Source organism: Arxiozyma heterogenica (assembly GCF_036370985.1).
Source record: "Arxiozyma heterogenica strain weizmannii chromosome Unknown scaffold_17, whole genome shotgun sequence".
Lineage (NCBI taxonomy): Eukaryota > Fungi > Ascomycota > Saccharomycetes > Saccharomycetales > Saccharomycetaceae > Arxiozyma > Arxiozyma heterogenica.
Genome location: NW_027042670.1, coordinates 560977 through 575676, shown reverse-complemented (window position 1 = coordinate 575676; position 14700 = coordinate 560977). Strand labels below are relative to the sequence as shown.

General features: G+C 29.7%; 4 protein-coding genes across 4 annotated transcripts; 2 read left to right on the top strand and 2 right to left on the bottom strand.

Annotated features, from left to right (window-relative positions):
* Positions 1 to 1639: 1639 nt before the first annotated feature.
* PWA37_001583 (uncharacterized protein) lies at positions 1640 to 2716 on the top strand (the record flags this gene model as incomplete). The annotated part of the gene is made up of 1 exon (XM_064858203.1): positions 1640 to 2716. One exon carries the CDS (start codon positions 1640 to 1642, stop codon positions 2714 to 2716), a length of 1077 nt encoding a protein of 358 aa, XP_064714910.1.
* Positions 2717 to 5655: 2939 nt separating this feature from the next.
* PWA37_001582 (uncharacterized protein) lies at positions 5656 to 7890 on the top strand (the record flags this gene model as incomplete). The annotated part of the gene is made up of 1 exon (XM_064858202.1): positions 5656 to 7890. The coding sequence occupies one exon, from the start codon at positions 5656 to 5658 to the stop codon at positions 7888 to 7890; it is 2235 nt and encodes a 744-aa protein (XP_064714909.1).
* A 283-nt stretch (positions 7891 to 8173) lies between these two features.
* On the bottom strand, positions 8174 to 10999 carry PFF1 (Pff1p; the record flags this gene model as incomplete). The annotated part of the gene is made up of 1 exon (XM_064858201.1): positions 8174 to 10999. One exon carries the CDS (start codon positions 10997 to 10999, stop codon positions 8174 to 8176), a length of 2826 nt encoding a protein of 941 aa, XP_064714908.1.
* Positions 11000 to 11700: 701 nt separating this feature from the next.
* Positions 11701 to 14484, bottom strand: RDH54 (DNA-dependent ATPase RDH54; the record flags this gene model as incomplete). Its single annotated transcript, XM_064858200.1, has 1 exon — positions 11701 to 14484. One exon carries the CDS (start codon positions 14482 to 14484, stop codon positions 11701 to 11703), a length of 2784 nt encoding a protein of 927 aa, XP_064714907.1.
* Positions 14485 to 14700: the final 216 nt, after the last annotated feature.

The window sequence follows — 14700 nt, the reverse complement described above, 5'->3', positions numbered from 1 at the left end:
CACTCCATGTTTATATCTGGATAGCATATTTAGAAGTTATTTACCTTATTTGAATGACTGTGGTCTTTGTTCATTACTTCAAAGGAAAATAACCATACAGTGATGAAGATTAATTAATATCATAATTTCTAGGTAGAGTAGCCCTCATTCTAATTTTCTAATACAATTTGGTATTTCCAATACAACCGAGAGGATTGAGAGGAGAGGAAGGGGCGAGAGAAAAGAATAGAAAAACAACACCACTTTAAAGTTTAACCGAAAAAAAAAAGAAAAAGGAGGGAAAAGCATGACCAAAGCCAATTATAAGATTGGTTTAATATGTAGTCTACTCTACTATACAAATTAGATCTAAGGCTAGATAAGTGATATTTGGGTCGTGTCATATCCTACAAGGATTTATGTAGAAACATTTTAAATCGACATGCCCTGATAACATATTAGAAAATTGATAATAGACGAGTACCTATTCAAATTACACAAGGTTGAAAGCTTTCAGATAATCAATTGCTGCATCTTTATGACATAGATTCTCATTATAAGTAATATCCATGTGTATCAACTTCTATCCTTCTGTTCCCCCTAACGGTTACTATCAAATGTGTCTATGGGGTAGTACACTAGTAATCATGAATAAAAAGAAAAAAAAATAACAAGATGAAGATGACGGTTCGGTATATTAAACGACTAATTATACAATTTCATAATACATTATAGTGGCTCATTTATTAATTTATTAATTTATTTATTTGTCCTTTGGTTTCACCAACGAAAACGAAGGAGGAAGAAAAAACCTGACGATGGACAAAAAGGACGCAGACAAAAAAAAAAAAAAAAAAGAAAAAAGAAAAAAGTAAGATGATTTTTCTTCTTTGTTACAAAATTTAAACCCGCCAAAAACTGGCCAAAATTCTCTTAATACCGGGCATTTCCAGCGGAATAAATAAACGGCATTTGTATTTATTCTACTATACAAACAGAAAAAAAGGAAAGAAAAAGAAACTGCCTCTCTTCCCTCCCTTCCCGTCCCCCTTTGAGTATTGCTGAATTACCCGTACAGTGTGAGCGTATAGTAAAACGAAAAACAAAAAAAAACCAAAAAAAAAAAGGGAAAAAAAAGAAAAAAACAGACAAATCTGATCACGGATATCTATTTCCGCGTCGCTTCTTGCCATCCCGCACCTGACGTATTTAAACGGAATGTTTTTTCTTTCTCTTTTCTCTTCATTTCCTTCCTCCCTCCGCTTCACCTCGGTTGTGTGGGGGGATAGTGGAAAATATCGTGTTTGTTTACTTGAAATCTATTCCTTGGCTCTTGTTTCAGTTTGCATAGACTTGCCTCCAATATAATTTATAGGTGTGCATGTATACGCTTATTAAAAATATATATTAAAATATATTTTGTATTACTCTACTCCAAATATCTTATATCCATAATCTTCAATCGGAATTTATTTGTCTAGCTAGGCTCACTTTCCTTTACGGTATCCTCCCTTTTATTGTGTTACACACACTATTTTTTTTTTCTTTTTTTCTTTCCTTCTTTCTACCATCTCCCCTTCCTTCATTCTAATAGACAGGACTTCACCAAATTATAAATCTCCGGGAAAAAAAAAACCAAATAAAACAAATAAAATAAACAATGTCTCCATATCATCTTATCGTTAGAGACGGAAGAAAACTAGCCTATGTTAAACATGAACCAACCCAACAATTTTTCAATGGTAGAGAAGTAATCCCAAACAAAGAAGTGGTTTGTTCTTTTATTAGATTGTGTTCGAAGGACTCCGGCAAAGAAAGACTTTATTACCCTTTAGAAAGTGAGAATAAGTTTTATTTTGAAGACCTTAAACCGGGTAATCTCTTCGTTACACCAATCGACGAATTAAAAGAAGATGAGGTCATCAATGAAACACTTTTAAAAGCTTTGGCAGAGAATAATCCAAACTTATTATCCACCGAGACTGAAGGTATTGCATCTTCATCTATGCTTGAACATGACCATGAACATGAAAATAATAACGAAACTGAACATGAACATGAACATGAAACTACTGGTGAAAATGAAGAAGTAACCGATGAACCTGCTGTATTGCCTGAACACAGACATCCAGGCCTTGTTTGTACCTGTATCTTAGATAACAACCCTGAATTGGACTCAAGTGATTTCCCTCTATTGTGGAAGAATCGTAAAAATGCTAATATATATTCATTATTTTTCACATTTTATAATGAATTTGATATCTTATGCCAATACCATCATAATGGACACGTATGCAACAAAATCATCACATTCAAAAATAAATTGCAACAATCAAAGGATAGAACCAAAGCAATGGAAAAACATTTCAAAATTGATCATGATATAAGAACCATTGACTTAAGTCAAATACCAACTATGCTATGTTTCGATAGACCAAACGTCCAAAGATTAAGCTCAGATATCTACAGAATTATAACCAAGAATAGAATTGGGGTTGCAAGTCTTCCCAAAGTTCCTGTCGCAATACCTTCTACAAAGGCAGAGGAAGTGCCAATCGAGAGAAACGCAAATGTATATGATTTCACTTTGGCAGAAAAAGCATTCATTGATACTGCAAAACTATTCAGAAAATGGAATATACCATATCAAATATTCGATGATCCTGATTTTCAGGCCTGGGCTAAGATGTATATGAAGGAATGGGATTTTTCAAATAATAGTAGACTAACTAAATAAACTTTCTCCTATTGTTATCCTCTCATCTTCCTTTCCTCCTCTTGTATATTAAAAGAACAATACAATACAATATATATACATATATATAGCTGTATAAACACCACTTTTAAATAATACAATTAAGATATTCAACAAGAATGGATCGAATAAATGACTATGAAATCATAAAAATAAAATAAGCTAAATAACTTTATACCTTTATTTAAAAAATAATTCTGCATTTACACAAAACAGCAGACACATAACCCTTGTGTTTTCCTAAACCACTAGAAGGTAAATCTGAATTTCAAAGATGTAAGCGACTTATGGATAAGATTATTCTACACGTTGATAAATTTCAGTCAAAACAGCTAAAAAATCATAAAAAAGATAATTAAATATTATAATTTATTTTGTACCTATGTTTGACTTGATAAAACTTTGAGCAAAAAAAAAAAAGAATACAAAAGCGGATTAAATAAAAATATGAATCATAATCATATCAAATACATAATGTGTAAAATAATTCTAAAAGAATAATACTTTAATCTTTAACACATCAAGTCAAAAAACTATGTCCGTTGATACAGAAAAAAAAATGTTAAGAATTGAAATGGTTACCAGTGTCAATGAGCCGTTATATCATATGAAATTCAGATTGTTTTTTTACTCAAAATTTCCACCCTTTTTATTAACTCCTTTTTTTTGGTTCTAATTACAGAATATTGAGTATAAAAGTTAAAGATTGCAATATAAATTAAAACAGAAATAAGAGGGGAAAGACTTAACATTTTTAAATGTCATCATAAACTTTTCAGTTTTTTCCATTATTACCTTACCAAGTGGTTTCTACTATTAAATATGTAAGAACAAAAAGGAAAAAGAAAAAAAAAATAAGAAAAGGAGAAGTAGTATAGTTTTATTACTTTCACAACTCACTTAACCAAAAATATCTAATACCAATACAATAAGATTCAAACTAAAATAGCTTTATAATATTGAATTGACAAAAGAAAAATCCTTTCTGGATAATAACTCTCTCATTGGACAACAATACTATCATAGGATCATAAAACAAATAAGAAAGTAAGTAAATTTTTTTCCAAACTATTGTTGTCTATAATAAAAGTTTAGCCATCAAAAATTTAACTCATCTTTGCTCCACCTTCTTTCCTCTTTCTTTTTTCTTTATTCAGTTTATTTTCTTAATTTAATCATATACAAATGTATATAGAACATAAGTTCTTATATTACTGTATCGTGATACTAAATACTTTGAAAAATTGATAAAATCTAACATTATTTGCCATTTCTTTCCTTGACACAGGAGGAAATCTCTTTCAAACGAGCCAGACAGAAACTCGCAAAGAATAAAACTTTGTAATGTCCGATAATACTTCTTAACATGTTATTGATTTTTCTTTGTATTTTTTATTCTTTTTTCCTTTTTTGTTTATTGAAAAAAAAAAAAAGAGCTCTTTTACCCAACCTGAACATGTAAAAAGTTCTTATGATATTTACCGTATATTCTTATATTCTATTTTACCATCTTTTATGTCCTTTTACTTCCCTCATACTTTGCGTTTTCCTTTTGTTTCTATTTTTCTTTTGTTTCAAGTCAAAGAAAAAAATAGCAATTTGCCAATAAAGTCCAATTTCTTAAACAATATAAAAAAAAATAAAAATAAAAATGAAAAAAGAAAACACCGATTTCTCTAAATAATAGCTTTTTTTGTTTTTTTGGCATCCCAATTTTAAACTTTATCCGAGCCTTTTGTAAAAATTAAAGTTTTATTATTAAAAAACGATAACACAGAAAAAAATACAAAAGAACAATATATACCAAGAAGTCACCTAATTGTTAAAAAAAAACCTATTTATTTTTGGTTTTTTTAACTTTTGTGTTTATTTTTTCTAATATTTTTTATTTTTGACAAATTTTCAGAAGTGTATTGTTCTATTTGTAAACATGATACTTTTGGCCCTGATTGTGTTATGCAACCACCAAGGGGTTAAACAGGAGGCCTATTATTCTAATACTATAGAAAAACCGTAGTAAAGAATTTCTATTTTTTTGCAGATCTCAACTTTTTGTTTTTTCTTCAAGCAAAAAGTTTTGTGATTATTGTTAATATCTCCCACACTTTCTCGTTTCTCCTCCCAATTAATTCATGACTTTCCTGAAAAATAAAATTTGACATTATGCGTTGCTCTACGTTTCAACTATATTTATATGTATGTTTTCTATTACACCTTCTGCATTTTCTTACTATCTTTTTTTCTTTCCCTCTTTCTCTTATTTCTGATATACCTTCTAGAAACTTTTTCCTATGCTCATGAGTGGTTTATTATTATTTTAACGCTATCCCATATTTTCTATTTTGGATTTATTATTAGATTGTTTTGTTTACACTACCTATCAGTTTAATATTTTCCTTATTTGGATTCATTGACGTGAGATTTCCTAACAATTTTCCTATACACTTACACATTATATACATACATACATACGTACATACCTACATATATAAATACACCCATATTTTCGCCATTCTATGGAAATACAGTAAATTGTATTAAATACAAGTAAATACAAGCCTACACATTTCCTTTACACGAGATAATACGAAACAAACAAACAAACAAACAAACATATATATATAGAGATATATATCCTGTACTGATACCCAAATATAATTAAAGTAATAACAAAAAAGACAAGAGTAATAAATTGTTTTCAAATAATATCTGTTTTATTTTTCATTACTATAGTGTTTAAAATTCATTAAAGACATTCACACATACATACATAACAAAAAAATAAAGGCAATAATAATAAGCCGATATATGATTGTTAACTGTTTCTGATTGCGTATACATCAAAAATATCGTGTTCTTAAAAAACAAAGACTAATAATAATTCAATTATCATATACAGATATTTTATCTTTTTTTAACTAATGGAAACAGATGACTTCCAACAACTCAGTTCTGATATACTTCGAAAATGCAGTAGTCTAGCATTAAATATGAACATGTTACCTATGACGTTTTCTTTATTATCAAAACTTTTATCATATGATTCTGTAGATATTAGAAATATATTATTACTAGGTAATGCATATTTGAAAAATAGAAATTATATTAATGTCATACACTTGTTAATGGATGCTATCAATTCAAAAATGGACTATATTGTTAATGATTATAGACTTTGGAAACAATTGGCTTTTGCATATTATAAATTAAATAAATATGATGATGCACACCACGCTATAGCGCAAGCTTTAAGCTCCGTATCGTCACCTAGATTAGCTTATGAAAGACAACAAGCAAATTTAGAATATACTTCTTCTTCATATGCAAAAAAATTCATCAAAGGGAATATAAATACAACATTTAATTCTTTTAATCCTAATACTACTACTAATAGTATTCCTGGTAATGTGGGAAATGACGAACTAAACACAAAGTCTACCAATAATACCAACATCAATAATAACACTACTATTAGCAATGATGAGAATAATACCAGTAAACATATTATACCATATACTGTCTTACTGCCGAAAAAAGAAGAGGAAACTTTGAAATATAAAATTTTTGTATTAAATTGTAGAATTTCCTTATTAGCCTCCGAAAAGACTCATTCCATATCTTTATTACTTTCTGATTTCCAAATGGCATTATCACAAATCGATTTTCATAAAAATACATCATTGTACTTAGAAGTACTGATCACGAGAGCACAAATGTTCCGCAAATATAATGTAGTGGATAAATGTAGACAAGATTTGATCCAATGTTTAACTATTCTAAATGAAAATAAAGCGAGGTTTAAAAGAGAAGATCTCTCACATAAGGTTGCGTATTGTTATTATTTTCTAATTACTGTGGAATTCTTACATAATTCAGATTTTGAACTGGCTTTAAAACTAATCAAAGAAGTTCATACCAATTTTCAATTACCTGCCTTTTACTTACAAAAATTTCTTATATTGGAAGCGTATATAAGAACAATTCACAACCCAAAAGATGGGAAAAATTTTGTAGAAAGGTTAAAAATGGAGATACCAATCATTACTGACACAGTTAAACCAAAATTCTTTTATGCATTAGGTAGATTAGTCTTACAAAATTCAACTGATGAAGATATTGAGACTACCTACAACTATTATCAAGATGCATTGAGTATTATACCTACAGATCCGATAATTTGGATATCAATAGCTTCACTTTATTTTGATCTATGCCAATATGAAGATGCATTATCCACATATTTACAAGCAGCTGGTCTAGCTTCCTCAAGTGAAATTTTACAAAGCTGTAGTATATTTGAAGTTAAATTTTATAAAAAATTTGCTGCTTTAGCCTGGTTTGGTATATCACAGGTATATTGTGCTACGAACCAAATAAATAACGCTATTTCTGCCATTAATGAAGCTATAAATATCTTCAGAATGGAAAAAGATAAAATGCATATTAATGAATTAGAAACAATCAAAGGCAGACTACAGGATTCACAAATTAAGTATAGACGTTTGAAAGAATCAAGGACAGTTCAAGAAATAATAAATAGCGAAGAAGGGCTCTCAGATAGTGAAAAGAGTTCTTCCTCAACATCAAAGAAAAATGTTAAAATAGATTATACAATTCCTGATGTTCCATTTGAACTTCTAACAGAATTTGAAACATATCAAGATCAACAAGTATTTACTTGTGAATATGAATTGGATCCTGTTAACATCACAGATCCTGAATTGGATATCATTATTGACAATATTCAAATGTCGCAAAGTCAACATACACCGGTAATAGTATCGAATAATATTTCTCAATTAGTTGATACAAATGCAAATAGCTATCCGTATGGATTAGGTTATAGACCTCTCAATTACACAGAAAATACAGTTACGTATGGAGCACCTATAAACACTATCCAACTGGTTCCTAACCAAGTTTTTTTTCCAACTATGTGTCCAGACTCTAAAAATACTGGGTTTGAAAATACTACAATATCTGATCCAGAAGCATATCCTGACGCTAATAAATTTATGATTATTCCACAGGAAAAACAAAATGGCAAAATGTCATTCATAACTCATATTGATCATCCACTCACTGCTGATGTTAGCAATGAAAATACTATAGAAAGATATAATACCATTACTAATAATAACTCTCCCATGATGTAAACAAAAACACATCTACTAATAATCAAACGCCTTATCAAAAGTTGTCTTTCATTTGTACTATATATACTAACGACCTGATCGTAAATTTGTTATTTTTGGGATATACGCCAAACACATAATTTAAATATACACTAATTTAAAAATTAAACTTTGAAAAATTTGTCCACTCCCTTCTAAGGTATTTCAATTGTCTATATTCATTGAATACAACCCAACAGGTGAAACAAGTTATATATTCTATATATATATTTTTGTATTATATCTACATAACTTTTATTACACATCATAATTCTATGTATTTCTTTTGGTGAACCATTCCCTTTTCTCTATTACTAAAAGAATAATCTATTGGAGCATATGTTAACAATTCATCGAACGCCGGTACTTTTCTTCTATGTTCGCCGTCAATTATAACTTCTTCATCGTATTCACCCCAGTAACATATTACTGTCATCCCCAATTTATCAATATCCTCAATATCACTACTATTCTTTGATAAGATACTGTCTTTAGCCATAAGACTATCAGTTGACAAGATTTTCGGAAACCAGCGAATTCCTATATGATAATATTGTTTATCAAAATCCAATTTGTGGAGTTGTAGCTCTTCAATACCTTTGCTCCATTTAAATGTATCAAGAACTTTATTATGGTTATCTTCATAGATAATCACTTCCTTAACACTGGAAATATCACTTCCAGTCCCATTAAAATAAACACTGCATGCTCTGTTTTCTTTCACATGTAACATGATATCTGCATATATTGGCTCGTATTTAGAACGGCTTCCATCTTTCCGGTCATTTCTTAATACTTGAATAGACATGATATCTGGTTCACCATTGTTTGAATCCCAGTCTATCAGATTGGGAGGTATACCTTGATAAGTACATGTCTGCATTTGATAGTCACAATCTATCCATCCAGAACCTTGTCTAAAACTTGGTAAATCTAAAACAAAATGCTTAATGTAGCCTAAATTAGTACCAACACCACCAAGTGTAACCAATCCATCCAAATCTTGACTAAATTTTATTTGCAATGGGGTAGTTGCTGTAAACGGGGTTTCAAAAATATTAGTTACAAATAGCCCTAAAAATATTACGATAATAAGAGAGATCAACTCAATTCTTAAATTCAAAAATGGTGAATAAAGTAAGCCTAAGATAATTGTTCCAAGAAACAATATATCCCAAACAATATCTAAGGACTTATTTGATCCAATAACCGTTTGAGATGTTGCATCTAGTACTTGAAGAATGCTTTGATATGTTATAAGTAATATTAAGAAAATAATAACCAGCTGAATGGTCCACTCGTATTGACTTCTAGTTATCTTTGGAGTAGTTTGAATTTTCGATGATGCTTCATTCTCTTGATACAGATCCGGTACGGTATCAATCAAAGGAGCTCTTTCGTCTTCTACACTATTGGAAACCGATGTTCTTGATGTTTCTTCAACTTCTTCGCTATTTTGTCCCTGTATCGTACTATCATAACTAGAACCAGAGGTAGATCTAGAACTAGACACGATAGATGTATTTTTTGGGGCTATTTTGTATAATAATGTTGCCATAAATTTCACAAAAAGCGTGAGTGACAATCCTACAAAAATCAAAGTAAATAAGTAAACACCTGTATTCTGATATTCACTTAAATAAAGACTGACAGTTGTGTACAACATAACTAACCAGAATACTGCAGTTATTTCAATCAAATTAATATCTTTAATTTTATCATCAGGCCAAAAAAAAGCGATTATAGGATCAATGATTAAAATAATAAGTAAAAATTCCAACAATAAAGTAAATAATGGAGTATATGAATGACGGAATACAATAAATGGGTTCATATCCCTCATAAATACTTCAGTTACATTTATAGAACCAATAGCAATAGTTACACAAAAGGGCAGTCTTAACCATGTTACAATATTGGAATTATGCAATTGATGTTTATTTTTGGTTAAAATATATAGAACAATCAACAACAGAGGAGACACTATAATAAGAATAAAGTTAATAATAAATAAGTCATATCCACTCAAGGTGAAAAAGTATAACCCCATTATATCAAAATATATTGCCGGATTATTGTTAAACGAAGAAACATCGTCCATTTTACTTAAGAAGGAAGACAATTGCCAAGATATAAATAACATGTTCCACAAAGCTTCCTTTGATGTATGTTTAATATCATCACTCTTGGTATGATAAAGGTCTCTTGGTTTATAAAACGCTATATCCCAACCACGATACCCAGCATTAACATAAACTTTATAATCAGTTTCGCTTGATAAAACCCTTCTATTAAACCCTTCTTGGAAAATAGAATTACCGAATGGTTGTATTTTCACAGCGTCTTTGTATATCCTTGCTGTGTCAATATCAGATGTTCTAAACATAACAGCCTTACTGCCCGTCCCCATACCTTCTAAATTAATGAAATATTCTACCAAACTCGACCATTCATGATTCAAAAAGTGAGAGGCACCTAATAAACCAAATTCTTCGTCATTATTAAAATTAAAAATCAAAGTCCTCCTTGGTTGATTTAAAGAATAATATTCTAGTAAAGCTAACATTGATGCCACACCTTTTCCATCATCTGTAGCACCATGTGATGTTGGAACTGAATCAAAATGTGACGATAACAAAAGTGCTGATAGAGATGGGTCTTTACCTTCCAATTTTACTAGTATATTTGATGATTCAAAATATATGACTCTTGTTCTAGTAGAACTTATATTGAAAACATCTTGCTGCTTACACAAACTATATGATTCATTGTGCATATCATCTTGTAGTTCTGCATAATTAACGTCGTGTGTTATTTCATTAACCCGATTCCAAATATAATCATGTACACGGTCATTATCCCTTGAAGTATAAGGATGGAAGGAAAATGTAATATCTTGTAAATAATTCCATGATCTTTCTAAATAAGGTCTTATAGGAATTGGGCTATCAACTGGTGGTAAGGTATATTTATATCCAATTTCATTCCATAAATAAAGAAGAAAAATAAATAAAGATCCAATAAAAAAGAGCAGAGAAGTATTAGTCTTTCTATACCCAAATATTAAACTTAAAAATTTTGTAATTGACATAGAATTGTGTATTTAATATTGAAGGTGATACTTAAGTAATAATATTTATGCTATCTACAATCTATATTCCTTCTTATGGAACCTTTTTATTTTGTTCACACTACTTGATATTACCAAATATTAAAGAAATGTAGCACTAGGACACGAATGACGAAAAAAGAGGATTATAAAATGATCATAAACATACAGAAGTTTTAAAAAAATGATAGAATATCCGAGATTCTTGTTTTTAACAGTTATGTGTTGATTCATAGTGCTGATAAAGAAGTCTTGCTATCTTCTCTTCCCAGAAGTACTAAAAAGAAAAGAAAGAAAAAACAAAAATATCAAAATAATAGATATCAAATTAAAAATTACAAGATAGATAATAAAAAAAGTCCTTCACATTCTCTAAAAACAGTCTATAATATTGAACAATATTAGTGAAATCAAAAATTTCAACAACATAATATATATAGTTTATATTATATATTCAAATTAATGGCTTGAAAGAAAGAAAATTATTTGAAATGTAAATGCTTTTTTTGATAGTTAGGTGATTATTCTTCAACATACATATATCTATTCCAGAGGTATATAAAAGACCTCCATTTTTAGTTAGGAGCTAAACGAAGTACTTATTGATAGGAAATTTAAGTAATGACGGACAAAGAAGAAACAAAATATAATTGGAAGATTCCCCTTACATTTTCAATTCAGAATTAAGTAATATCTTCGTCAAGACGATTTCCTTCTTTAATGAAGAGAAAACTTATTGTATCAGACATTTTTTTAACACTTTTTGCAACAACGATGTCGCGTAGTTTTGTTGTTTTTGTTGGGTTTATATGTTTGTAACCTACCAAACACTCTTTAATAAACTTTGTCTGTTTGTTTTTCTCTTGTGACTGCAAATTCTCCATTATTTTTTTAACCTCTAAACCACTTGTCCACTGGGTCAGTTTCATTTTATGTTCCTGTTTACAATCACCTTCTTTAGAAACAACATGATCTGTTATATTAAGGGATTCTTTCCTGTTAAGAAATCCTGTACCCTCTCCTTCACATGAACATATTAAATCATGCGTGTTAGATTTTGTATCTGTAAGAATAGTGAATAAATCTTTCAAATCTTCTTGACTAAAAAGATTATCCTTATAATTTATCTTCTTTTTTTCACTATCCAAGAATTTTTGACTCAAACTATGTTTCATTAATTGCCTTTGTAATATCTTTTCATCAATACAACCGGTAGTAACTAGTCTATAAATATAGCAAGGTCTTTCTTGTCCTTGTCTATGAATCCGAGACATAGCTTGCAAATCAACTGAAGGGTTCCAATCATTATCAAATAAAATCAATCTTGATGCACCAATTAAATTTAACCCTACACCACCTGATTTAGAACTTAACAAAAAAGCAAAGATTGATTTGCTTCTATTGAAAGTTGCTACTATGGAGTCCCGTAATTTCTGTGGTGTGCTACCATCTAATCTAGATAAAGACATTTGCCTAGAGTGTAAGATATTTTCTATAATATCCAGTGTTTGAGTGTAATTAGACACAATGACTACTTTTTCATTTGATGTCTCTTTCTGTATCTGTTCCAGAAGAGAAATCAATACTTTTAATTTACCTGAATCTATGATATGACCATATTTAGCTTTAGTTTCATTATTATTAATCATTGAATTATAATAAGAATCATTTTGTAACAACGACGGCGAATTGCATACTTTTTTCATTAAAGTTATTAGTCCTAATGAAGAATTCATTGTCATATGAGAAAAATCTAATTGAGATTCTTGTAAAATTGTATAAAATGCAGAAAGTTGAATCTGTGTCGGTTTACAAAAAACGATAATATCCGTCTTTGGAGGTAAATATTTATGTAAGATATCATTAGTTCTTCTTAATGTAAATCTTTTTGTAATTTCTATCAGTTCCTTTGACCGTTCTTCACCAAGTTCTTGAATATCTTCATTGAAACTATTGGACGTCTCTCTTGCTTTTGAAATGGGTATAATAAACCTTTTTTTAAAGAATTGAAATGACCCAAAAATTCCTGGGTTAATAAAATCGGCAATTGTATAAAATTCTGTTAAATCATTCTGAATTGGTGTCCCTGATAATAGAATTTTTCTTTTAATGTCCAACTCTTTCAACACATTCAATATTTTTGATGTGCTATTTTTCAGTCTGTGACCTTCATCACAGACTAACAAATCAACATTCATTGGAGATCCCTTTTTGCATTGCAATTCATTTGATAAGTTCAAAAGCTTTTCATACCCAACAATTAAAACCTGATATGATTTCTGAACTCTTAAAAAATTTTTGACGGCAGTTTTATCCATATCAACTGTATTATGTGATGAAAGGGTCAATACACCAACTTTATTCATTCCCAACCATTTATGAAATTCTTTAACCCAATTGCCTATTAATGTGACCGGACAAACTATCAGCACTTTCTTACAAAGACCATTTAGTGGGACACCAGATTGCGAGCATTCAACCTTAGAAGCAAAGGGGGTTTGTTTCAACAGAGTCCAAATTATAGTGATAGTCATCAATGTTTTACCAAGTCCCATATCATCCGCAAGAAGACAACCGGAAATATCAGAATCATATTCCAAAAGAAGACTTTTGTCTATGGGAATATCTGTTGTATTTGACTGTTGCAATCCCAGTAGACAGTCATATATAAATTTGACACCTTCCTGTTGATGTTTTCTTAAAAGCTTTCCTAAAAAGGGATCCACAATGACGTCTACATCTGCCTCTTTACACTTATTCATAATAATAGGGTTTAATATTTTTGTAATATCAAATACTGGTTTATAATGTTTTGTATTCAGATTGTTATTAGTAAATGCAACTTTTTGATTGGTTTGTAAAGATAATGGTGTGTAAACTTCTGATTTTTTAATGACTGATTTAAAACTTTTCACTGTGCTTTGGTTAAACAATTGCGAAACAGAAACATTTGATTTAGAAATCCCTGATGATGATGCATGCATAGATGGTTTAGTTTCGTTGATAACTGAATTTTCTTGCTTATTATTACCTCTTAACAATTCCTGTAAATTCATTAATTCGTCATTTTTAACTAGTCTATAATCTATTTGAAACTCCCAACCTTTACTTTTAAAAACGGTATCCAGTATTCTTGATTCATCGTCTCTTGTGACAATCAAACTTGTCATATATTGACCAGACTCATCATAAAAAACCAATTTATTCTCTGAAAGCTTCTTATAGATGGCATACCCATCACCAGTCCATGTCTTTATCTTCTTGTTAGAAAATTTCCTATGCATCATAGTAAAACATTGAACATTATTTAAAGAATTATTCAAATTGCTGACCACATTTGTTAGAGACTGAGTAGAAATCTTACTTTGAATCTTCTTCGTAGGCAGGTCCTTCTTTGTAACATAATTTGTATTAATTCTTCTTGGAGGTTTGAATGGTTTGTTTTCATATTTAGGGAGGGGAATCATAGAGGATAAGAGACAGTGTCTATATCAAAGTATCCTAAGAAAGAAAAAAAAATAGTTGCAGGAAGTAGTAAATCATATGCATGTACGTATGTATAGATGTATATGTATATGTGTCTTCAGATAGTAAAATATACACATATTTTAAGCGCCATGTAGCTTTCTAAATAAAATCAAAAAAAAAAAGTCTTCTCTTTCCTATAGTAAAAAAAAATTTCA